General features: G+C 38.0%; 2 protein-coding genes across 7 annotated transcripts; one reads left to right on the top strand and one right to left on the bottom strand.

The window, feature by feature from the left end:
- Positions 1–6,751: 6,751 nt before the first annotated feature.
- On the top strand, positions 6,752–16,797 carry LOC114476686 (high-affinity choline transporter 1-like). Of its 6 annotated transcripts, XM_028468528.1 has the most exons (10): positions 6,752–7,108; positions 7,272–7,299; positions 7,547–7,743; positions 12,704–12,820; positions 12,903–13,058; positions 13,138–13,286; positions 13,357–13,500; positions 14,744–14,897; positions 14,969–15,186; positions 15,799–16,797. In XM_028468528.1, the coding sequence occupies exons 3-10, from the start codon at positions 7,560–7,562 to the stop codon at positions 16,315–16,317; spliced, it is 1,641 nt and encodes a 546-aa protein (XP_028324329.1). In that variant the 5' UTR covers positions 6,752–7,108; positions 7,272–7,299; positions 7,547–7,559; the 3' UTR covers positions 16,318–16,797. The 6 variants fall into 6 exon arrangements, with proteins under 6 accessions (XP_028324329.1, XP_028324330.1, XP_028324328.1 ...); XM_028468529.1 differs by lacking the exon at positions 7,272–7,299 and having other exon boundaries at positions 6,752–7,101; XM_028468527.1 differs by lacking the exon at positions 7,272–7,299.
- A 4,228-nt stretch (positions 16,798–21,025) lies between these two features.
- Positions 21,026–26,870, bottom strand: ankrd1a (ankyrin repeat domain 1a (cardiac muscle)). The gene is made up of 9 exons (XM_028468553.1): positions 26,684–26,870; positions 25,638–25,784; positions 24,281–24,412; positions 24,105–24,212; positions 23,826–23,924; positions 23,636–23,734; positions 23,316–23,414; positions 21,913–22,011; positions 21,026–21,816 (listed from the first exon to the last, which is right to left on the bottom strand). Exons 1-9 carry the CDS (start codon positions 26,708–26,710, stop codon positions 21,736–21,738), a joined length of 891 nt encoding a protein of 296 aa, XP_028324354.1. The 5' UTR covers positions 26,711–26,870; the 3' UTR covers positions 21,026–21,735.

Below are 26,870 nucleotides of genomic sequence, written 5' to 3'. Positions count from 1 at the left end.
ACACAAAATACAGGAGAATGAAATAAAACTAAGTGAGATGGAACCTTCCACACTTTGAAGGATCCATTCTTTCTCACACTTTGCAACAAGCAAAACAGCTGAAGAACTTTCTCAGGAAACCTAGTTTTCCATCCTTCTTCTTGTTCTTCTTCTCTGCTTTGTCCTGCTCCTTCTGTTTCTTGACCTTCTGTTTGTCTGTCATGAGGATGAGCTCCTTCAATTCAGCGTTCTCCTTCACCAGAAGATCAATTTGCCGTTGCTGGTTCTCCTGGTCCTTGGTCAGAGTGAGATGTTGCTTCTGCAGATCTCCAAGCATTGTCTCCATGGCGTGGATGGTAGCATCCTTTTCCTGGAGCTGTTTGGTAGCCTCAGCAGCGTTGTTCTCATGGAGCTCCACATCTTTGTGTAGAACCTGTAACTGTGAGCAGACCTGGCTCAGCGTGCTCTCATGGTACGTGGTCAGAGTCTCCTTCATCATCTCCCATTCTGCTTCCATCTGAGCCACAGTGTCCTTATGGTTGCTCTCCTTCAGACAGAGTTCATGCTCCATGTGCTGCCTGTCAGCGTCCATCTTATGGTACGCTTCCTTTAACGCCACCACGTCCTGGTCTTTTTTCTCCAGCTCTGTGGTCATCTTTATCTTCATGCTGTTGAAGTCACAGCGTTCACTCTCCAGGTGCTCCACTGCATTGTTGACCTGTTGGAAAGCTGCCTTTAAGGAGATGATCTCCTGCTCTTTCATCTCCAGCTCAGAGCAGACCTTCTTCATCCAGTCTGTGTTCATCTGAGCTTTGAGTGACCGGTAGACCTCTTTTTCTACCAGTTCTTTGTTCTCCTCCATCAGCCTCTGGTTCTCCTCCTCCAGGTTCTTCATCTTCTCAGACAGTGTAGACGTCTGGTTGTCCTCCTCAGTCTTACACACGTCTATGTATTGAGAGAATAAATCTCTCAAAGAGTTGATCCTGTTCTCAATGTTGTCAAAACTTTCCACAGAATCCTCCATCTTCCTCTTTGGATCTCCACTAACCTGTTTAAGTTGTAATTACTGTCTCTGAAAACACTTCTGTCCTCAATGAATATCACAGGTCAGACTGAAGATCAAAGTCACAGTGAAGACTTTTAGAAGTTGAAGTGGCTTTGATGTTTTGGAACGCTGCAAAAGCAGGAAGTGGCTTTCATCTTTTTAGATGATAGCTCATGTAGAACATATAGGGCCCTATGGATCAATTTAATTTTTTTCCAGATTCAATTTTTTCAGTAAATAATAGTTTTTAACTCCTGTGAGGAAATACAATAATAATAAAAGAAAACCATAATTAAACACAAAAAATATATATATATAATTTAAAACAATGTGTAAGCTACAATTAAAAAGTATATATATGCATATATATTATTAAAATCATCCAATAACTGAAGGGTTGGGGGTTTGAATCCTGCTCTAGCTGAGTCATTGTCATTGTGTCCTTGGGCAAGGCACTGTACCCACATTGTCTAGTATAAATGTAGTGTGTGAGTGAGTGTTGGTGGTGGTCAGAGGGACTGATGGTTCACTATGACAGCCTCACTTCTGTCACTCTGCCCCAGGGCAGCTGTGGCTACAATAGTAGCTTACCACCACTGTGTGTGGAGTGAAAGAATAATGCACATCAATGTAAAGCGCTTTGAGTGTCTATGAAAAAAGCAATACATAAAATCCAATGCATTATTATTATTATAATCATTTTTATTCTTTTTAAATCATGTCAATCACATTGAATTCTCGACACAAACACATCTGCCTTGTTTTGCTTTAAGGACAATGATTTTTTTTTATTTTGGAGAATCCAGAGAAAACCTAATAAAACTATTTATAATTCTTGTTTTTCTACTTAAACACATTAAACAGGAGAATGAAATAAAACTAAGTGAGATGGAACCTTCCACACTTTGAAGGATCCATTCTTTCTCACACTTTGCAACAAGAAAAACAGCTGAAGAACTTTCTCAGGAAACCTAGTTTTCCATCCTTCTTCTTGTTCTTCTTCTCTGCTTTGTCCTGCTCCTTCTGTTTCTTGACCTTCTGTTTGTCTGTCATGAGGATGAGCTCCTTCAATTCAACGTTCTCCTTCACCAGAAGATCAATTTGCCGTTGCTGGTTCTCCTGGTCCTTGGTCAGAGTGAGATGTTGCTTCTGCAGATCTCCAAGCATTGTCTCCATGGCGTGGATGGTAGCATCCTTTTCCTGGAGCTGTTTGGTAGCCTCAGCAGCGTTGTTCTCATGGAGCTCCACATCTTTGTGTAGAACCTGTAACTGTGAGCAGACCTGGCTCAGCGTGCTCTCATGGTACGTGGTCAGAGTCTCCTTCATCATCTCCCATTCTGCTTCCATCTGAGCCACAGTGTCCTTATGGTTGCTCTCCTTCAGACAGAGTTCATGCTCCATGTGCTGCCTGTCAGCGTCCATCTTATGGTACGCTTCCTTTAACGCCACCACGTCCTGGTCTTTTTTCTCCAGCTCTGTGGTCATCTTTATCTTCATGCTGTTGAAGTCACAGCGTTCACTCTCCAGGTGCTCCACTGCATTGTTGACCTGTTGGAAAGCTGCCTTTAAGGAGATGATCTCCTGCTCTTTCATCTCCAGCTCAGAGCAGACCTGCTTCATCCAGTCTGTGTTCATCTGAGCTTTGAGTGACCGGTAGACCTCTTTTTCTACCAGTTCTTTGTTCTCCTCCATCAGCCTCTGGTTCTCCTCCTCCAGGTTCTTCATCTTCTCAGACAGTGTAGACGTCTGGTTGTCCTCCTCAGTCTTACACACGTCTATGTATTGAGAGAATAAATCTCTCAAAGAGTTGATCCTGTTCTCAATGTTGTCAAAACTTTCCACAGAATCCTCCATCTTCCTCTTTGGATCTCCACTAACCTGTTTAAGTTATAATTACTGTCTCTGAAAACACTTCTGTCCTCAATGAATATCACAGGTCAGACTGAAGATCAAAGTCACAGTGAAGACTTTTAGAAGTTGAAGTGGCTTTGATGTTTTGGAACGCTGCAAAAGCAGGAAGTGGCTTTCATCTTTTTAGATGATAGCTCATGTAGAACATATAGGGCCCTATGGATCAATTTAATTTTTTTCCAGATTCAATTTTTTCAGTAAATAATAGTTTTTAACTCCTGTGAGGAAATACAATAATAATAAAAGAAAACCATAATTAAACACAAAAAATATATATATATAATTTAAAACAATGTGTAAGCTACAATTAAAAAGTATATCTTGCTGTTTTGCATGAAAGCTTTCATCTTTTATATCTTTGACCTCTAGTGGGCCACAGATTTTAGTCAGGAAAAAAAGAACAATATTAACATCATTGTGCCCTAGTTTTCAATATTAGTTCAATTCACCTAAAAAATTTGATTTGACCCATTTTTGTGTAATTTAGAGGAATTTAGTGAAATTGTTTGTGAGAAATTGCAAGACTTGTGGAAAAGTTGAGTTCTTTCCACAATTTACAATTAAAAAATTACTGAATTCATGTGATATAAACAAAGAAAATATAAAATCCCTAAAAAATATTGTAGAGTTTCATCAAATTGGTGAATTTCAGATCTCTACAACTGGACTATTTGGTAATTTACACAATAAATTGTGTTTTCTGTCATTTTTATTTTGTCCTGTGAGCCGAATTGGATGCTCTGGACCAGATTTGGTCCCCGGACCTTGAGTTTGACACATGTTTTAGATGAAAGCCATGAAAGCTGAAGAGTCAGCTGCTGCCACCTGGTCCATTCCTACAGGTGTCCAGACGACATGCACAACCTTAACGTTTGTTCTGCAAGCAGCTGTCGTGTTCCAGTCATTCAGTTATCATGAAAAATAGTTGGTTTTGAACATTTATGAATTGTTATTGAATCGTCACTATGTCGCATCACGATTAATCTAACAATCGATGTATCGGCACTTTTCTACTTTCCTCTAATCTAATCCTTCAGGCGTCGGACAATGAGGTGATGTGGGTGATTCGAGGCGTGGCGGTCACAGTGGGCCTGGTGGTTAACGCCGTTCCCATTGTGACCACCAAGGCTCGGAACTATTGAAATAAATAGTTATTTTTTACAGAGGCCATTAATGATTAATGACAAATACAATCAAGATATAACAATTTGTTAACCTAAAATATGCATGTTTTATGTGTGGCAAGAAATGAGTAATCAGCACGTGTTGATCACATGATCATGATGATGTGTTATCAAATTGTATTGTCTTCATAGAGAAGGTCTTTATGGCTCCAGGAGGACTTTAATCCAGGTGAGATGAGGTTCAATGGTTCCTTGTAGAGTAAAGGTTACAGACCCCTGACCAGGGGAAGAGGGTTAGGAGACCCCACTATCAGAGCTGGACCCTCTCAATTTAATTCATGGGGTGAAACAATGCAGATGATAAGTTGGTTATGTTACTGTTAACTTAATTCATGTACAGCATTTCTGTAAAATAAAAAAAAAACAGAATACATGTAACATGTTATGATTTACTGTTATTTAAAATAAATTGTTACGTCTTTTTTTTAATTATATAAAATAAATGACCTGTTATTTCAGCCACTGCTTGTTGCAGAAAAACTTCATATTGTCACTAAAACATTAAAACATTTTGCAAATATCTCGTCATTGTCAATCTTTACTTCATACAAAACTACAGTACATTAGTTAAGTTAACTATTCATCAGCATGTATGTCTATGCATATAGATAAAAATATGTCAATGTTAAATATAAATGTTAAATCTAAATCTCAATGTTAAACGTCAAATTTAAACATGACGGGTTGAACCTAAATATTTAGCTAATATATGTAAATTCACCAGAATTAGCAAAATAAAATGTCATTGACGCAAACAAGCACTATTCGTGGTCTATTTAGATAGAGTGTGATTGTGCTTCACATTTAGATTTAATATTTATATTTAAATGTAACATTTAGATTTAATATTTAACATTTAGATTTAACATTGGCATTATGTGTTTCCAAGAAAAATAAATATCACAAATTTCTCAAACATTGCTGTAAATCTGATCAAAACTAATGTTCACATGTTTTTTAAATGTGGTTTGTTGCAAACCGTTGCGTAAAGTTGCTGTTTATTTTAACATGCGCAACTTTACAATTGGCGCTCTATAATTTTACAAGCCACTAACAACTTTTTTTTACTAATTGTAAAACATGTAACATTTGTACATTTTAACAATGTCATAGTTTAAAAAAAATCCACTTTGATGTTTCTTAAAAATTATATCCCAAGCCATTCAATAAATCTATGACACTTGAATCAGAATCAGAATCAGAATCAGAATCAGAATCAGAATCAACTTTATTGGCCAAGAGTGTATGAATACACACGAGGAATTTCTTTTGGTGACCTGTGCTCTCTCAGATAGTGTAACATTAAATAATAACAATCAACTAGAATAAAGAAAAATAAATAAAATAAATAAAAATAAATAAAAAAAGAAGTATAAACATAAATATAAGAGTAGTTAGACTAATATGTGCAAACTAAATAAAAATAACAAGATAATAATAATAATAATAATAATAATAATAATGAAATAAAATAAAAATACAATAATAATAATAAGATAATAGTGCAGTAGTGCATTGATGAGTAGTGCAGGTGAACATTTAAATTAAATAATATGTCCATGAACATTCACAGTGACAGGTTGATCCAGGGTTGATATGTTTAGTTCCAGGTTATTTCACAGAAACAGGTCTGACACTCTGACTGTTTAGTGTTGATCAGAGTGACAGCCTGGGGGAAGAAACTGTTTTTATGGCGGGTAGTTTTGGCGTACAGTGATCTGTAGCGTCTGCCAGAGGGGAGGAGTTTAAACAGATTGTGTGCAGGGTGGGAGGGATCTGCAGTGACGCTACCTGCCCGTTTCCTGACCCTGGACAGGTATAAGTCTTGGATGGAGGGCAGATCAACACCAATGATCTTTTCTACAGTCCTGATTATACTTTGTAGTCTGTGTCTGTCTAGTTTGGTTGTAGATCCAAACCAGACAGTGATGGAGGTGCACAGAACAGACTGAATGATGGAGGTGTAGAACATGATCAGCAGCTCCTGGGGCAGGTTGAACTTCCTCAGCTGTCGCAGGAAGTACTTCCTCTGCTGTGCCTTTTTCCTGGTTGTATCTATGTGGGAGGACCACTTCAGGTCCTGTGAGATTTGTCCTGATGTTTCAGTTAAAAATAAACATTTTAAGTTTTTTTTTTAATTACAAAAATGTTCAACTGAGGCCCTGATGACATCTGTCATTTCTGTTTATCTTTCTAAGTTTGTAAATCAGATTTTAGAATTAGTCATAATCAACAAAAAATACACACAACCACAACAAAAATACTAAACAATGACAAAAGTACACTAACTCACTGCAAAACCAAAAGTAAATACAATTTATGCAAAAGACATAGAACGTCAGCTAAAAACACAACATGACAACACAAGTACACAAAATCACTCCAAAAACACCAAAATATACAAAGGAAAAGCAAAAGTACACAAAACTACTGCAAAGCATCATCAAAAAAACGCACAAAATGACTCCTGAAACAAAACAACAAACACAATAATTCAACGAACAGAAATGAACAAAAAAAAAAAAACATGAAACACAAAACTCTGACAGGGTGGAATGGCTCTGCGCTCCTCCTCCCTGCACACCTGGTTTGTTGCTGATTACAGGGCGGAGACCAAAGGAAGGGATTCAGGTTCAGATCTGTTGTGGCTCAGATCCTCTGATCTCTCCTGGATCTCTCCTCTTCTGTGAGTCTGTGGAGTTGACTTTGGTAAAGTTAGAAAGATATTCACAGATTCAGCTTTCCCGGACCAATGACTCATCAACGAAACATTGCTTTTACAAAACCGATATCTCGTTGCAATCACAGCAAGGTGGACTACAAGCTACAACCGGATTTTCCACAAAACGAGCCGTCCTCCACGCTTGGGAATTTGTATTGGCCTCTACGCGGAACCGACTGTGGCTGGAATGTGCAGGGACCGTCTGCAAATTGCAACACCGGAAAAAGATACAAAAAATAAAAACCAATAACTTCATATAGGAAAGTGGTAATGTCATCAAACTCACAGCACACATAGATTAACTCTTCTTGATTATACTACAACACTTAGTTTTAATAAATTTGCTTTTATAACATTTTTGTGATTTTTTTTTTTTTTTTTAAATAAGTACTAAAATATACAATAACTGTACTATAACATGTTGTTACAGGAAAGAGGAAGAGAGCATGCACAGATAGGTTTGTGATAAATGACATCTCAATCACACTCACAGTAACAGAAGATATTTAGCTGATTTATTTTTCATGTCATTGATAAGTTATTTGTCAATTACACTAAAATGTTCGGTTTTTAACAGTAGATTCATGCAGAAATCCTGTGACCTGAACCATGTCCTTCACCAACTGTGTCATGTCTCATCATTAGATCACAATTTAAAAAAAACTCATTAAACCAATATAACAAAATGTGTGTAATTACACACAGACCTCCAGTCACCATGGCTGTCAACGTACCGGGGCTCGTAGCCATCATCGTCTTCTACCTGCTGGTCCTTGGGACTGGAATCTGGGCGTCCTTCAAGTCTAAAAGGAAGCAGAAGAAAAATGCTGCCACTGGGATTGAGATGGCTCTGCTGGGAGGCAGGAGGATCAACTGGGTGGTGGGAATCTTCACCATGACAGGTGAACTTTTACAGCCTGGTGCTGTCAAACCAGAGAGAGCAGGAAAACACAACATTGGTGTGTGAGGAGTCCCCACAACCACTGGGTTGATTGGTTGATTGTTTGATTAGCTGAACTGTTGGTTGGTTGGTTGGTTGATATGTTGGTTGGTTGGTTGGTTGGTTAGCTGAATGGTTGGTTTGTTAGTTTATTGGTTGATTAGCTGAATTAATTGTTGGTTAGTTGGTTTTTTTTTATGATGTTTTTTATTGATTTTCAATAAGGACATACAAAACACATCAACACATACCACACTAGTTGCACAATGAGATGCAAGCAGATCTCGCTGCATACACACACATGCAAAAAGTCAAGGCAAGGCTAGGCCAATTTATTTGTATAGCGCATTTCATACACAAGGCAACTCAATGTGCTTTATATGATAAAACATTCAATTGTTTAAAATCAATAAGAACATTTAAAATCATCAGTAAAATCAATTAAAATCATCAGTAAAAATCAATTAAAATCAGTAAAAATTAATTAAAATCATCAGTAAAATCATCATGACATCATCATCATGACCATAAATCTCTCTCTCAATCATACGCAGTAGAGAAAAAAAGTTCCTTTAACTTTGATTTAAAAATGTTCACATGTGATGCTGACTTCAGCTCTGCTGCAGTTTGTTCCACTTCTTTGCAGCATAACAACTAAAAGCAGCATCACCATGGTTACTGTGAGCTCTGAGCTCACTCTGGAAATGTTCTTTAGGTGGTAGAAGATGTTTTTGTGATAGATTTGATCTGATGCTGAATGTCAGATCTGAGTCAATCAGAACACCAAGGTTTTTGACTTGGTCTTTATCTTCTAAAGATCCAGACTCAGATACTTGCTGACAGCAGTCCTCTTTTCATTGTTACCAAAGACAATCACCTCCATCTTGTCATGGTTTAGTTGAAGGAAGTTTTCACTCATCCATCAGTTTACTTTTTCTAAACAGTCACACAACACCTCAATGGGACCATAGTCATCTGGGTTCAGTGATAGATATAGTTGTGTGTCATCTGCGTAGCTCTGATAATCAACCTTGCAGTTGTGTAAAATGTGTCCTAAAGGAAGCATATAAAGGCTAAACAGAAGAGGTCCAAGAACAGATCCCTGAGGAACCCCACAGGACATTGGTAATCTGTCAGATTCAAAGTTTCCAATGTTTACAAAATAACTTTGATCCTCCAAGTAGAACTTAAACCATTGCTTTAACATTTAGTCCAACCCATGTTTACAATCTGTGCAACAAAATTATATGATCTACAGTGTCAAATGCAGACTTAGATCCAATAGAATGAGAACAGATACTTTTCCTGAATCAGTGTTCAACCTTATGTCATTGATCACTTTGATAAGATCAGTTTCTGTGCTGTGATGAGAACCAAAACCTGACTGAAATTTATCAAATATTTTGTTGAATGTTAAGAATTGACTCAGTTGGTTGAAGACCACCTTCTCAATGATCTTGGCCATGAATGGAAGGTTCTGATTGGTCTATAGTTAGCCAGTATAGAGACATCCAGTGTTCTCTCTTTTAACACAGGTTTAACAGCAGCTACTTTCAGGGATTTTGGTACGGTGCCTGATTGGAATGATCAGTTAATTATCTGACGCTAATCAGTGACAATTGACTTTACAACAGTTTTAAACAAGTTTTAGAGCTCAACACAGCACAGAGACTGCTTTAGTTAAAGTAACTAATGATCTACTCTGGGCTTCAGATGAAGGACGACTCTCAGTGCTGGTTTTATTAGATCTTAGTGCAGCTTTTGACACAATAGATCATTATATTCTACTAGAGAGATTAGAGGAATTACTTGGAATCACAGGGACTGCCCTAAACTGGTTTAAGTCCTACCTATCTGATAGGTACCAGTTTGTACACGTGAATAATAAGTCTTCTGTGTACACTAAAGTAAGCTACGGGGTTCCTCAGGGCTCTGTGCTAGGTCCAATCCTCTTCTGTATCTATATGATCCCCCTTGGTAATGTTATGAGAAAATACTCTGTTAACTTTCACTGCTATGCTGATGATACCCAACTGTATGTATCAATGAAGCCAGGTGAGACAAATCAGCCATCTAAACTTGAGGCCTGTCTAAAGGACATTAGGGCCTGGATGGACCAAAATTTTCTTCTTCTTAACTTAGACAAGACTGAGGTCATTGTACTGGGCCCGCGACACCTTAGAGAAACCTATGCTAGCCTAACTGCCCTAGATGGCATTACTCTGGCACAAAGCACAACTGTTAGAAACCTTGGGATTCTATTTGATCAGGATTTATCCTTCAACTCTCACATAAAACAAACTTCAAGAACTGCCTTCTTTCATCTCCGTAACATTGCTAAAATCAGATCTATCCTGTCTCAGGGCGACGCCGAAAAGCTAGTCCATGCTTTTGTTACCTCTAGACTGGATTATTGTAATTCTCTTTTAGCAGGCTGCCCGAGCAAGTCGCTTAAGACACTTCAGCTGGTTCAAAATGCTGCAGCACGTGTACTGACTAAAACTAGGAGAAGAGATCACATTACTCCTGTATTAGCCTCTCTGCATTGGCTTCCCATAAAATATAGAATAGAATTCAAGATTCTTCTTCTCACTTATAAAGCCCTAAATGGACAGGCACCAGTCTATCTCAAGGAGCTTGTAGTGCCATACAATCCCCCCAGAACACTACGCTCTCAAAATGCTGGACTACTCGTTGTTCCATTTGTCTCTAAAAGTAGTATAGGAGGAAGAGCTTTCAGTTATCAGGCCCCACTTCTCTGGAACCAACTACCAACCACGGTTCGGGGGGCAAACACCCTCTCTACCTTTAAGGTTAGGCTCAAAACATTCCTCTTTGGTAAAGCTTTTAGTTAGGAACCAGCTCATAGCTCATAGTTAAGATGCAATAGGCATAGACTGCCGGGGGGGGGGGGTCTGGCATGCTCGGTTGGAGAGAGGTTGGAGAGGGCGTTAGGAGAGAGGTCATTTAGGTTAGAGAGGGACCGGAGAGGGTCCCATTCCTCTCTCTAACACTCCCTCTATGTCTGCTTCTTCCCTTGTGTGTTTGCTCCTGTACTCCTTCTGGCTTTTGTCTTGCAGGTCCGTGGGATCCTCAGTGTGGAGTTACAGAGTCTCAACAACTCTGTCTCCACCCTTTCCTCTGCACACACCCAACACAGCATAAGGTGGATGGCTGTTCATCATAGGAATGGGATCCACACAAGGTTCCTGCTGCTTAACAGAAGGTTTTCCTTGCCGCCATGATGAATTCATGTTGGGTGTGGGATACATATGTATGTGCATATACGTATATATGCATATGTGTGTATCCATAAAATGAAGAGTCCGTCCTTAAGACTGCTCTACTGTAAAGTGTCTTGAGATACCATTGGTTATGATTTGGCGCTATACAAATAAAAGATTGATAGATTGAAGATTGATTGAAATGCTTCAATTGTAAGTATTTTAAAAAGTGTTTTTTTTCGGAATTGAATATTTCAAACAAAGGACGTTAAATGTAAGTAAAGTGCCGTGAACATATAAGTCTCCAATTTTTTGCACCTCCCTGTCAGCCCAAACCTGAAAACCTCCATCTGCCCTGCCAGGAGTAAACTGCGCATTATCCCAAATAGGTGAAAATTGAGAGATGAGGGTGTATCACCAATATGTCTGTGAGCTTTAAACCATATATCAATAGAGTTTTTAAGGAAAGGATTTGTTGTTTTTTTCATTCAAGTTTTATGACTGCTTAGATATTGATGCTTGTTCAATATAAACCGATCAAAGAGAAGTGTGCGACAAAATAAAACATAGCACTGTGCAGCTGAGCAGCCTAGTAATACCACTGTAAACTGGGCATCTGTAATCCACCCCATCATATGGCAGATCCAATAATCTGAGTCTTAGTCTAGGTTTTCTGTTGTTCCAGATAAACCTACAAAATGCACTATTGATGTCTTTAAACACTGACCAAATGTATTAATTAAATGCAATAATGTCTGGAGACTGTTTGATACATTTCACAAAAAGAGGATCACATCGTCTGCATACAACGATATTCTATGATCGTGATCTCCAATTTTTATACCTGACAAATTGGCTTCAGCTCTAATGGACATGGTTGAAGGCTCAATGGCCAGAATGAACAATAGTGGGGAGAGAGGACAGCTCTGACGGGTTGACCTCTCTAATTTTATCAGGCTTGATAAATTGTTATTTTTCATTACACGTGCTGTAGCGTTGGTATACAATAATTTCATCCATTTCAGAAATTTTCCCCCCAAGTCTATATCTTGGTAGCAAATTGAACCAATAAGGCCACTCGATTCTATCAAACGCTTGTCTAGCAGCTAGACAACAGCGCTGTATCCCTGGTGTTATTTCTAGAGTGGATTATATTAAGGACCCTTCTGATGTTATGAAATCCCTGACTATTTTTTACAAACCCATTCTGATCACTATGTACTAAAGATAAAATATATGAATTTAGCCTTTTAGCAAAAACTTTACACAATATTGTAGTGTCTACTCCCATAAGACTAATAGGCCTGTATGAGGAGCAGTCACTGGTTGGTTGGTTAGCTGAACTAATGTCTGGTTGGTTGGTTAGCTAAACTAAAGGATGGTTGGTTGGATAGCTGAATTAATTGTTGGTTGGTTGGTTGATTGGTTTATTGGGTGATTAGCTGAACTAATGATTGGTTGGTTGGTTGGTTGGTTGGTTGAACTAATGGTTGGTTGGTTAGCTGAATTAATGGTTAGTTTGTTGGTTAGCTGAATTAATTGTTGGTTGGTTGGTTTGCTGAACTAATGGATGGTTAGTTAGTTAAACTAATGGCTGGTCGGTTGGTTGGCTAGCTGATATATTGTTTGGTTGGTTCATTTATTAGTTCAGTGGATGAATTCTGTCTCACATTCTCTCTGTGCTTTTCCATCCCACAGCGACTTGGATTGGAGGAGGATATATTCTGGGACTGACTGAGGCCATGTACACGCCCTCCATGGGCCTGACCTGGACTCTCCTCCTACTGACAGCCTACAGCACATCCTTCATTGTGGGTAAGAGATTTAAAGAAGGCCCCTGTCCTACGCAATGGCACAGCGCATGATTGTGACCATTCCCTTATTATGTCACATTAAGGTGGTTTGGTCTTTGCACAGCCAATGAGAGACAAGAACTATGTCACCATGCTGGACCCGTTCAATGAGAAGTACGGCAAAGTAGGCACAGCTGGCCTGAGTTTGGTTTCTCTGTTCCTCGATGTGATGTGGGTGACAACCACGTTGATCAGTCTGGGTAATGACTCTCTGGGTTGTTCAAACATGTATTTGATTATGAACACAGCGAATTAACCCAGAAGAACTGTTTTTACCAGGAGGAACTATGAGCGTGGTACTGGATCTGTCCCTCAACGTGTGCACGTGGATCTCTGCTGCTGTGGTGGTCATCTACACCTTGTTAGGAGGCCTCTACTCTGTGGCCTACACTGATGTCATCCAGTTGATCCTGATCTTCATCAGTCTGGTATGTCTCCATGGAACGCGGGATTCTCTAAGTACAAAGACGTCATCGTGGTGTTTGTTTCCTCCTGCAGGTCATCAGCGTTCCCTTCGTCATGATGAACCCCTACTCCCTGGACATCCGGCAGACTCTGATGAACAACACCATCCACACTCCTTGGATTGGAGCACCGGAGCCCAGAAGGATCTGGATAATGATTGACGACTTCTTCAATCTGGTAGTCCGATGCAAACACAGGAAATTACAAAGTTCTCACTTAAAATGGGAGTTCACTGAATTAATGCTACACCAAATTCCGTTTTAGGATTTACCCATTTTCACGTGAATTTACCTTTTTCCGTTTGGTTTCCGTTTCATCATCTTTCCCTGTTTAGATACTTTACTGGCTATTCAACATCCTGAAATTGTACCAACCATGTCAAATAGGCTTGATCAAGTCAACTACTATTAATAATTTTATAGTTACATGCTTTGCAAAGGAAACGTTAGCCACACTGCTAACCCTTGGCTTCCCGTTTAACAGGAAAAATCCAACAGAAATGTGTGATATGGTCCAAAACATTAGCCATGTGATTGGAGATGCTTCTGCTGTAATGTATCACCAGGTAAAGTGATCACCAGTTCAGCTAATACGCCATCAACTAAACCCTGTCTTTGTACCAGAGGGTTTTTTTCACATTTGAAAGCAGTCATAAAAATCTGAACCTTGATCACATTAAATAAAAACACTTCTGATGAAGCTCTGCATTCACAGGATAGCATGATCACTACTCAAACCGTAACAGGTAGGGAAAGATTTTGAACAAGATTATGGTTTGGAGTTTGTTACACTTTCTAGACATTCAATCAGACCTTGTCCGGTGGAAAAGTAGTGTGTAAAGGTGTGCTATTGTCCCAAAACATGAATTTGAAGCATTTCTGTAAAATAGAGTTCAAATAAAAACATAAAAGAGAATTAAAATAAAGATTTTAAATAAAAAGCATCTATTCAGTGCTCATTTACTTGGTTGGTCAGATCAATGCATTGATGTTGCTTGGTTTATTGACCTACTTTTTTGTTGATTTGTACGTTAGTTGGTTGATTGGATGGTTGGTGTGTTGACTGTTTGACTGGCAAGTTAGTAATGTTTTTGGTCGGCCTACTGACTCTTTAGTTAGTTGGTTGTTTTGTGTGTTTTATGTTAGTTGGTTAATAGGCTGACCTCTTATTGGTTAGTTGGTTGGTGCTTTGGTTGGTTGGCTGACCATTAGTTGGTTGGGTTTTTTTGGTTGGTTGGTTGATTGGTTGGTCGGCTGACCTACCTATTAGTCATATGAATGTCTTGTTCATTTTGAAAATGTTTCTAAAGTCAGATATTTAGCTTGATCCTAGGTTCAAACTGTTGATGGATGTGTAAAGACGCTCTGTTTTACTGATCAAATCGACCATTTCAAAGTCTTAAAAGCCTTTTTGTTTTCAGGCACTGGGACAGATGGGATTTCAGTGCTTCCATCAGAGGACGTTATCAGCATCTTCTTCAGCCACAGCAAGACTCACGTGCTTTGTCGCTGCCGTCACATTCTTCATCTTTGGAATTCCTATCATACTTCTTGGAGCTGCTATATCGTCCACAGGTAAAAACTTTGTCAGGAAGCTCTGGGAGTTGTGTTGTTTTGTTCTTTTTTCTAAAGTTTCTGTGCATCAGACTGGAACATGACCTCCTACGGTTCTCCGTCTCCGTATGAACGAGGAGAAGCAGCAATGGTGCTGCCCATCGCCCTGCAGCACCTCACCCCCCCCTTTGTTTCCATCATCGGGATCGGGTGTGTGGCCGCCGCCGTGATGTCATCAGCCGACTCCAGTCTGCTTGCTGCTGCTTCAGTCTTTACCATCAATATCTATAAGAGCTTCCTGAGGCCTCAGGTGACAACAAGACATACAGTAACATAGATACACAACTACTACTCACTTCTAATGTAGAACTAAGGTCAAACTGCTGTTTATAACTTTGGAAAGTAAATTGGTTGGTGTGTTGGTTGGTTGGTTGGTTGGTTGGTTGGTTGGTTGGTTGGTTGGTTGGTTGGTTGGTTGGTTGGTTGGTTAGCTAAACTAAAGGTTGGTTTATTAGTTGGTTGATTAGCTGAACTAAAGGTTGGTTGTTGGTTGGTTAATTGATTAGCCAAACTAATGGTTGGGTGGCTGGCAGGTTGACCTGTTGGTTGGTTGGTTGGTTTGTTGGCTGGCTGGTTGGTTGGTTGGTTGGGTGGGTGGTCTGTTGGTTGGCTGACCTGTCGGCTGGTTGGTCGGTTGGCTGGTCGGTTGGGTGATTGGTTGACTGATCATCTATTAATTTTTTTTTTTTAATGTTCAGCAGACCTACTCTAGTTTGTTAGTTGGTTGATGCTTGACCTGTTATTTTGTTGGGTAATTGGGCAGGTTGTTGGTTTATTGGCTGAATTTCCAAATGGTTAGCTAGTTTTTACCATCACAGATAAAGAAATTTAAATGCTCATTCCAAACATTTTCCTCCTTCAGGCGTCTGACAAGGAGCTCCAGTGGGTAATCCGTGCGGTGGTGGTCGTGGTGGGTGTGGTTAGCTCTGCCCTCACCAGCTTAAAAACCAGCATCATGGCCTTCTGGTTAATAGCAGTTGAGGTCTCCTATCTGATTGTCTTCCCTCAGCTGGTCTGCATCCTTTTCATCAACATCTCCAACGGTTACGGAGCAATCTCCGGCTTCGTGCTGGGACTCATGTTCAGGCTGCTCTGTGGCGCTCCGTCAGTCGGACTTCCATTCATCTTACGATTTCCAGGATGCACATTTGCAGATGGAGTTTACGTCCAGTGTGCTCCAGTGAAGACTGTGTCCATGGCAGTTAGCTTTACTGCCATCTTGTTCTTCTCCTTCTTGGCGTCTGTGCTGTTCAACAGAAAGCTGCTGCCTGAGAGATGGGACGTGTTCAACATGAAGGTCAAACACAGCAAACATGCAAGGATAGCCGAGGGTGGAGCCAATTCATACAAAGACGACGAGAGACCGAGCAACGTGACATAGCCAGCAATGGACACAACATTCCTGTGAGTCTTGTTAGGAACACCACATTTAAGGATTCCCAAATTAGGACAAACATCTTTGTTTTATTATCCATCACCTGAAAAGACGCTGTAGAACTCACTGACTGAAACATACACAACAATAAAAAAAAACCCAAATGTAAGCAATCCCCATGTTGTAGAATGGTCAAGAAGTTCCTTTAACATTTAGTGCGGAGTAATAACACTGTATCAACACCGTATGAGCTAGGATGAAAATAACAAAAGGAAATATCAATATACATGTATGTAAATAAATATTTAACCTTAGCTGCTTTAATGTTCAAAATGTGTAAAATCACAACCTTGAAATTGTTTATTTTAAACCATACAATGTACCATGAATTTTAACTTATTAATGTTATTATGCGTTTTACTATTTTTTCTTTTAATAATGACAAATTGAAATTACAATTCAACATAATAAACACACCACAATGAATTTGTCTCATTTTTCATCTTAATCATGACATAAATGAAATGCATTTAAACCTTATTTTTGTCCACTTCTGCTTATGTTTCTTGCAGAAATAAAACACGCTGATAATCTAACCAAGGGTACTGTTTTTTGTGAGATGCAGAAGCTTCATAGCTAAAGCTAACATGCTAAAGTTAGCAGCTCCCTAAATAACACTAAAAAAGGTAGTTTCACAACAGTATTAATGTAGAATCATGTTAATACAAACCTTGTGCCTCAAACAAGGCACAAGCCAAAATATTGTGGAAATATGATCGTTTCAGGCTCTTATTTATGCCGTTTTCCCAGTACCTTATATTACAACTTCTCTCATTTAACTTCGTATTATTGTCCTTCAAAATAACAGCATCGGCGATTCCGAAGGAACTCACAGGAAATGGTAAAAGATCCACAGAAATTGCCTTCAAAATAAAACGTTCATCTAAAACAGATAATAGGGTTATTTACACCAAAGACAAACGTAAGATGACAACGGATTAACGGATAACGGCTGTTGTTACTAGCAGAAACGAGCCATGGCTGAGTAGTTAAGTGTTGAAATTGCACAAATATGGTTAGAAACTGTGATGAAAGCTGCGTGAAAGGATATGTTTTCATGGACGGGAGGATGGCTTCAAGCCTATTAACTTAGCTCATTAGCTTGGCCCATTAGCTTAGCCTACAGGTCCCTCTCATAGCTGCTCAGCATGAAGCGGTCCTCGAATATCACTCAATTTTGTCTGAACGGAGACGTTTTAGGCGTGTATCCTGTGTTGATATTATGGAGCCAACATCTGGATAACTGACTTAGTGTTGTTATTTTGCTCAGAGATGCTAAAGAAATGTTTCTGTGGGATTTTTCTGTTGTTATATTAACCATTAGCCTTACACTCCACCATTGTTCAGAAACTGTAGACCAAAGGAACACTGTTGCCTAGCAACAGCTAACAGGAACCAACCAACATGTGTCATATCCTGTCCAAAATGGCAGCTCTCCACAATTTATGCCCCAAAGTATAAAATCATTCTAAAAAGTCCTTTTAATGTGTTTTTTCATAATAAAGTTAACATATTTAGTTTATTGGTAATACATTAAACACGTATTTAAACACATATTATGATCTATAGATGTTAGACATAAGGTGGGACTTGGATTTCAAAATAAGAGAAAGGGGGACCAGAGCCAATAACGTTTGAGAACCCCTGGGGTACTGTATATCACTGTACTTTGGCTTTTATTGTGTACATCACTGTTCCTTATACGGTCACACGTTGCCTGTTCTTTTATCTTTCATTTTAGTTAGTAACGCTAGTTTATAGCGCTATCTGGTGGATAAAGAACGTTAGCGCACGTGTTGTTTTGAATAAAACTTTATTGAACTGTGCAGTAACAAACACAGACATTATACACGTAGACACCGCATGGTGGTGGAGGGTGCATAGACATAACGACAGAAAGAGGTATTTCTCAATTTCAAAGTAGAATTATTTGTTGAATTTTAAACCGCGTCCTAAACATGTAGCTATGATACAAGGTGCTTAGATATATTTAAAATACTGGTTTTACACTTAATCTCCACATCCTTGAATATTTCAGTTCTTTGGCTAAAATAGTTAAATGATGATGATATAGTAATAAGAAATTATAATAATAGTGATGGGTAAAATAATAATATAGTAATAATAATAATATTGCAATGAGAATACCAATAACTATAATGTAAAATATTAATAATATATAATAACACAATATTATGACAATATAATGACATTTATAAGAATAGCAATAACAATAATGCAGTAGTCGTACAATTATACAATAATAATAATGTCTGACATTTATTACAAACAAACCCTGTGAAAATTGCTTGAGAATTGAGTGATTTATGACAACTGTAATAGTGTATTTACATCATTTCTCTATTGATGTAATGAGCTGTAGGAGCGATTGCCACCAGTCCAACATGGCCGCCCTGTTGACGCGTCGCTCCAATGGGCGGCATCAGTCGTTGCGGCGTCTACATATTATGATATCTATGGTAACAATTGCAAACAGTTAAGATGGCGAACAGTTCGAACTGTCTTTTGGGACCACAAATATTTTGAGTTTGCATCAACGCTATGTACTTTCATACCTGTTATAAGTTTGTTTCTTTTTATTTGTAGAATACAGTAAAAATGTGTAGTAGCAGCACCAGTTGTATTGCTAATTGAACTTTACGTGTGATAATTATTGGACTTGTGTTACATGTCATATTATTTACCGTGTTGTGTATTTTATGTATTACTGTATGCATATGGTAATTGTACAATGTCTATCTTTTTAGTTTCACCTTTTCTAGCATCATTAAACCTGCTTTAAGACACGTCTATAGAATGATTGATGTGAGATTTAAACACCATCGCTGTCAGTAACAGCACGTTGTCCATCTTTGTATGTTGGTAGACTTTCTCACTTTTATTAATAGATCTATTCTTGGACTTCTCCCTACATATTTGTGTTTACACATGTGTAGACACATCAGTTCGTATGGACACCACACAGATGCAGGTCCCGAGAATCAGACCTGAACTGGGCAAAAGGGCCTTTAAATGTTCTGTCCCGTTTTCCTGGAACGATGGGAATTCAATTCAAGACAATTATACAGGAAATAAATAAACTCAATTATATCTTGTAACTGCGTATCTAAACATCTATAGGGATCTCCAGTCATGTGACCCCTCGCCGTGTGTCAGCCATTTTGACAGAATATGTTCATCAGCGACTCAGCATCACGTCATGTCATTGCACTTATTGACTTCAGAAAAAGAGATATACAAGAGGAAGATAAAATAATTAGGAGTCATCGATCCATATGGAGCATGACGCTGCTCTTGACTCAGGGGGGCTGAGGCCTCCCACTGAGGGGCAGTTTGCGAGAATGCCTTCCGTCGCCCAGATGGAGATGGGGTCAGGGATTTCCAAGGAAGACAGAGGCGGAGGTCCTCGTTGTCCTGTTTAGTCTCACATCGTTGCTACATGGAGGCAAGCGCGGAACCAAAGATCCTCTCCGGGACTATGGGCATGACCAGGATGTCGCTTCTTTCATCGTCAGAAAGATTAGCGAGGTTGAGCCACCGCGTCTGTTCCTGGAGCATCAGCATGATAGAAAGATCTAGCAACGAGCTGTAGTATCACAGGCGGTTTAGCATTTTCTATTTCGTAAAGATGGCTGCTCCAGATGACTTGACATCACGCGGGACGTCCCTATACCTCACTCCTGCTCTAATAGCATTAATAGCATACAGAGAAACAGATTAATAACACCCAAATGTAAATAAATATATATATTAATAACTCCACACCTTCAAAAGATTTGTACGCACAGTGCGTACAGGATTCCGGCTGGCAGCGCCACTGGTGTTTATGGTTATGTGGATTATACAGTATGTATTTGTGCTACAGGAAGCAGGTTTAGGGTTTTAGCTGTGGAAAAAAGTGTAAATAACTGATGCTGATGTTTTATATGATGCTAAAATATATTTACAAAATTTGTTTATGACATCCCTTTTAAGGACCAACCTTCAATATTCAGAATTTCTTGTTAATTATCATGTAAAGTTTGCAACTTTGAAAAGTCCTGGATTTTTGTAACTCCAGTTGAAATGTTTTTATTGTATTGTTTTTGAATGGATACTAATATTCATATTTGGATATTAGTTTATATATATATATATATAACTATGGACTGTTTATTTTTAGAACTGAGAACTTTTGAGTTATGAACTGAACCAGTTTATTATAAACTTTCAACTAGTTTGTGTAGAAAATGAAACCGTTTATTATGAGGCGCCAAATGTAAAAACTGTTTCATAGCCGACATATTTTTCTTTAATTTGAGACAGAAATTCTGTAAAACTGCATGTTTTATATCATTGTTAAAAATGTGTACACATGAAAAATAAATGTTAAATGTAAATCTAAATGTTGTACAGGCGCTGACATACCCACTTGGTATAATTTCTAAACATTTAGCTTTACACTTGGTGACTGATTTAACATTTAAATAAAGCTTTAATGACCTTTAATAAATGGACAAAGGCGAGAATCTGCTGCTGCTTTTGTTGTTTTTCAGAATAAAAGCAGGAGAAAGCACAAAGTGAGTTTGAAATCAACTTTATTTGTTTCATTAAAGAACAGAAATACAAAGAAAATCCATCTTAATTTAGTTCACTTCCTCTCAACCATCACGTTACACTCAGACTTTATTAAATTGATTTAAAACTCATATAAATTCTCCTCCATGATATTCACACATAGTTTATGTTTAATGAAAATGATCACAGTGAGTTTAGGTTTTTAATTACCTGTTATTACAATACAATAACAGTCTGTTTTATAACTGAATTAATTTATTATTATTTTTATTTTACTTGTAATCTAAATTATGTATTAATTCATATAAAATAAGAATAAATACATTTGATAAAACTTTTACTGTTTTATCTATTTTTTTAAATAAAACAAAAATTCAACTTTTTTGTGGATGTTTTGATTCATATCTATGATTCTTCTTTTTAATAATAATTCAGTTAAATAATAATTTAATTGCTCAATAAAGAAAAGGTTAATTTGTATAAATGTCAACAACTTCATGCACAAACGTACTTTGTCTTTTCTCATCAATCCTCAGTAAAGGAAAAAAGAAATAAATAAATACATATTTCAAAATAAAAGAATGAGAATCTATCAAACAGAGGTTTTTTCACAGCTTTTTCCAGCTGTTGGAAATCAATAAAATAAATAAGATCAATTAAAAAATCACTCAGCGTGTGTCAGAGAAAACACATGAAATCATCTCGTCCTCAAACCAGCTGGGAAGGGTTTGCAGGTTCTCCTCCCTGAGTGTCTGTCACATGACCTGCACGTGGCTCATGATTGGCTCAGCAGGGAGTGAAGTTACACAGCAGACTTTTAGCACCACTTTGCCACGAATTCAGCGTCTGTAGCGGAGTTTTCCCCTCCTAAGGGAATCAAACCAACACACACACATGTTTAGTGTGTGTGTGTGTGTGTGTGTGTGTGTGTGTGTGTGTGTGTGTGTGTGTGTGTGTGCGTACACAGTTCTTGGTGCTGAGGCTGGCTCCATACATCATCAGTAGTTTGATCATCTTAAACCTGTTTATTCTCACAGCGTCATGCATCGGAGCGTCTCCATCCTGTACACACACACACACACAATTTGTGGAATATTGATAAAACAAGGCTGGGACTTTAACGTGTTAATTACGATTGATTAATAACAGAAAAATAATGCAAAAAAAAAATGATGCTGTTAATCGCTTATTTTTTTTTCCTCTCCAAACAGCGCTGAACTCTTCGCACTTCACGAGTTCCTGGAATATCCATAATACTGATGCACAGAGCACAACACAAGAAACAGGAGAACCAGAGAAGTTATTCGTGGGCGTTAATTGTAGTTTAAAGAAAAACACTGGATGGAAAACTAAAGCCACGTTCTGTGAAAATAGTTAGAGAAAGAGTTTGTGGAGCTCTGCTAGCACCTCAATGCTAACATGTAGCAACTAGCACCTCAATGCTAACATGTAGCAGCTAACACCTCAATGCTAACATGTAGCAGCTAGCACCTCAATGCTAACATGTAGCAGCTAGCACCTCAATGCTATCATGTAGCAGCTAGCACCTCAATGCTATCATGTAGCAGCTAGCACCTCAATGCTAACATGTAGCAGCTAGCACCTCAATGCTATCATGTAGCAGCTAGCACCTCAATGCTAACATGTAGCAGCTAGCACCTCAATGCTAACATGTAGCAGTTAACACCTCAATGCTAACATGTAGCAGTTAACACCTCAATGCTATCATGTAGCAGCTAGCACCTCAATGCTAACATGTAGCAGCTAGCACCTCAATGCTATCATGTAGCAGCTAGCACCTCAATGCTAACATGTAGCAGCTAGCACCTCAATGCTAACATGTAGCAGCTAGCACCTCAATGCTAACATGTAGCAGCTAGCACCTCAATGCTAACATGTAGCAGCTAACACATCAATGCTAACATGTAGCAGCTAACAGGGACAATGGTCCTAGTGGAGCAGACAGTGTCTCTCAGACAGGGTTCAGAACCAAAATGAATACATCCATGAGTGACAAATGAACAAAGTCAGTGATAAATGATTGTAGTGACAGTTTATTATTATTATCATTATTATTATTATTATTATTATTATTAGTTGACCACTCTGTGGTAGAGGATGTGGGCGGGGCTAGAAGCGCTGCTACAGATAGCATCGTCTGACCCAACTTATCAACTGTTATGTAGAAAAACTATTTCAGACTAAATTCATCATCTTCATCAGTTGTTCTGTTTATTTCATGATATCCACAGATATTATAAATATTTTACACTGTTTAGTTTACATTTCTCTGGAATGTTCTAGATTAAGTGATGTTTTTATTTTAATACAAAAACATATTTGTGTTAAAGTGTTTGTTTCCTCACTCTGTCCTTAGCGTTAACATCTGCTCCACAGTGAATCAGATGTTCTGCACATTCACAGTGTCCAGTCCTCACAGCCACATGTAGAGGAGTGCTCTGCAGCTGAAACACACACAATGTTTCATTATTACACTAATCATAATTACACATCATATCATTATCATTGTGGGAGGGATTAGTGGTTAGTGTTGGCCTGAGATGGACTGGTGCTCTTTCAGTTGGAACAAGGGGAAGTGCATTTCTATAAGTGTCCATGGGGGGGCGACAAAGACTACACACACACACACACACACACACACACACACACACACACACACGCTAACCTTGTCTCTCGATGTGAACTTTGCTCCTTGTTCTATGAGGAGCTGCAGAGCAGAGATGTTTCCTCCTCTACAGGCCCAGTGAACTGCTGTGGCCTCCAGCTACACACACACACACACACACACAATAAATATAAGATATGTATATGTTTTTATAAGATAGTTTAATGTAAAATGTGTGTGTGTGTGTTACCTTGTCTCTCCGCTCTAGCTGAGCTCCTGCTTGCAGAAGTTTCTTCATAATTTCCACGTTTCCTTTGAATGAAGCTTTGTGTAGAGCTGTTCTCTCAAACTGAAACAATCACAGGAATGAATGAATGAATAGATGGATGTATGGATGGATGTATAGATGGATGGATGCATGGACTGACAAGCAGATGGATCATATGTGCATAGGTTTAAGTGTTAAGTGCTTTGGTAAAACAGTATTGGATGGATGATGGATGGATGGATGGATGGATGGATGGCTCACGTGGTCGGCTGTGTTGGGGTTCCCTCCGTCCTGCAGGAACTTTTCCACTAAACTCATCTTGTTGTCGCTGACAGCGTTCAGGAACTGCTGCTGGTCCACCACCTCAGGCTGTGTAGTATAAGAGAACAGCTGAGCAGCTGTTCCCACAGCAGTGGGAGAACATGCAAACTCCTCACCAGCTCCTGGAGCTCCTCCTCCTGCTGCTTCTTCTGAGGCGGAGCCTTCCTCTGTCTCCTCCTCTTCCTCAGCTGAAGGATGTTAAAAAGATCATCCACAGTCTCCAGCTTCAGCCGCCCGCTCCTGTCCATCTGTAACATATATAAATATAAACATCTAATATATAAATATATATTACATTCTGTCCATCTGTAACATATATAAATATAAACATCCAATATATAAATATATATTACATTCTGTCCATCTGTAACATATATAAATATAAACATCTAATATATAAATATATATTACATCCTGTCCATCTGTAACATATATAAATATAAACATCTAATATATAAATATATATTACATTCTGTCCATCTGTAACATATATAAATATAAACATCTAATATATAAATATATATTACATTCTGTCCATCTGTAACATATATAAATATAAACATCTAATACATAAATATATATTACATCCTGTCCATCTGTAACATATATAAATATAAACATCTAATATATAAATATATATTACATTCTGTCCATCTGTAACATATATAAATATAAACATCTAATACATAAATATATATTACATTCTGTCCATCTGTAACATATATAAATATAAACATCTAATATATAAATATATATTACATTCTGTCCATCTGTAACATATATAAATATAAACATCTAATATATAAATATATATTACATCCTGTCCATCTGTAACATATATAAATATAAACATCTAATATATAAATATATATTACATTCTGTCCATCTGTAACATATATAAATATAAACATCTAATATATAAATATATATTACATCCTGTCCATCTGTAACATATATAAATATAAACATCTAATACATAAATATATATTACATCCTGTCCATCTGTAACATATATAAATATAAACATCTAATATATAAATATATATTACATTCTGTCCATCTGTAACATATATAAATATAAACATCTAATATATAAATATATATTACATTCTGTCCATCTGTAACATATATAAATATAAACATCTAATACATAAATATATATTACATTCTGTCCATCTGTAACATATATAAATATAAACATCTAATACATAAATATATATTACATCCTGTCCATCTGTAACATATATAAATATAAACATCTAATACATAAATATATATTACATCCTGTCCATCTGTAACATATATAAATATAAACATCTAATATATAAATATATAATATTACATTCTGTCCATGTGTAACATATATAAATATGTAAATATAAACATCTAATATATAAATACATATGTTACATTCTGTTTATCTAATATGTATGTTGTTATACATCTAAAATAAATATAAAATAATAAGCTTACATTGAGCGCTGCCACGCTGACCTCATCGCTCTCATCACTCTCCTCAGGTGAAGCCCCGCCCACATTCTTCTCCTGATTGACAACTGCCTCATACACACCCACAGGTAAGGCCCCGCCCTCTTTGACCTCCGACCTCTTCCCCGTCACCTGATGGGTGAGTAAGAATTTGTTTATTAACTGAATATTTAGAGAACCAATAAACTATTAAAAGCATAATACATATAACAGTAATACCTATAAAAATACACTGATGAGTACTGACTAGTTTGTAAAACCTCCATAAAGTATCTGACAGAGTAACACAGGGCAATGGTTCTAATCCCTCCTGGTCCATCACTATGAGATGTTGTACGTTAGTTTAGATTAATAAAGTCTAGTTAGATTTATTCTGAAACTCTGAATCTACTGATGGAAAAGAGACAAAAAGACTTCAAGTTCTCACCCAAACATCCATTAATACGTACTGTTCTACTGTTCTACTGTTCTACTGTTCTACTGTTCTATTGTTCTACCAACTGTTCTACCAACTGTTCTACTGTTCTATTGTCCTACTGTTCTACTGTTCTACTGTTCTATTGTTCTACTGTTCTACTGTTCTACTGTTCTTCCAACTGTTCTACCAACTGTTCTACCAACTGTCCTACTGTCCTACTGTTCTACTGTTCTACTGTTCTATTGTCCTATTGTTCTACCAACTGTCCTACTGTCCTACTGTTCTACTGTTCTACTGTTCTATTGTTCTACTGTTCTACTGTTCTACTGTTCTTCCAACTGTTCTACCAACTGTTCTACCAACTGTCCTACTGTCCTACTGTCCTACTGTTCTACTGTTCTACCAACTGTTCTACCAACTGTTCTACTGTTCTATTGTTCTACCAACTGTTCTACTGTCCTACTGTTCTACTTACTGTTCTACTGTTCTATTGTTCTACCTACTGTTCTACCAACAGTTCTTCCAACCTTCCAACTATCCTACCAACCAACTGTCCACCTAAAGCACCAGGTACATATAATGTATCTGTCAGTCCATCCATATGTAAACTTACCAGTTCTTCCACACTGTGCAGACCCATCACTGTCCTGTTCACAGAGTAAGATGGACTCAGTTCTTTAGTCTGTGTGTGTGTGTGTGTGTGTGTGTGTGTGTGTGTGTGTGTGTGTGTGTGTGTGTGTGTGTGTGTGTGTGTGTGTGTGTGTGTGTGTGTGTGTGTGTCTGTGTGTGTGTGTGTGTGT

The sequence above is a fragment of the Gouania willdenowi genome, chromosome 15 (genome assembly GCF_900634775.1).
Source record: "Gouania willdenowi chromosome 15, fGouWil2.1, whole genome shotgun sequence".
Lineage (NCBI taxonomy): Eukaryota > Metazoa > Chordata > Actinopteri > Blenniiformes > Gobiesocidae > Gouania > Gouania willdenowi.
Note: the sequence above shows the minus strand (reverse complement) of the source record. Positions and strands in the feature narration are given on the sequence as shown.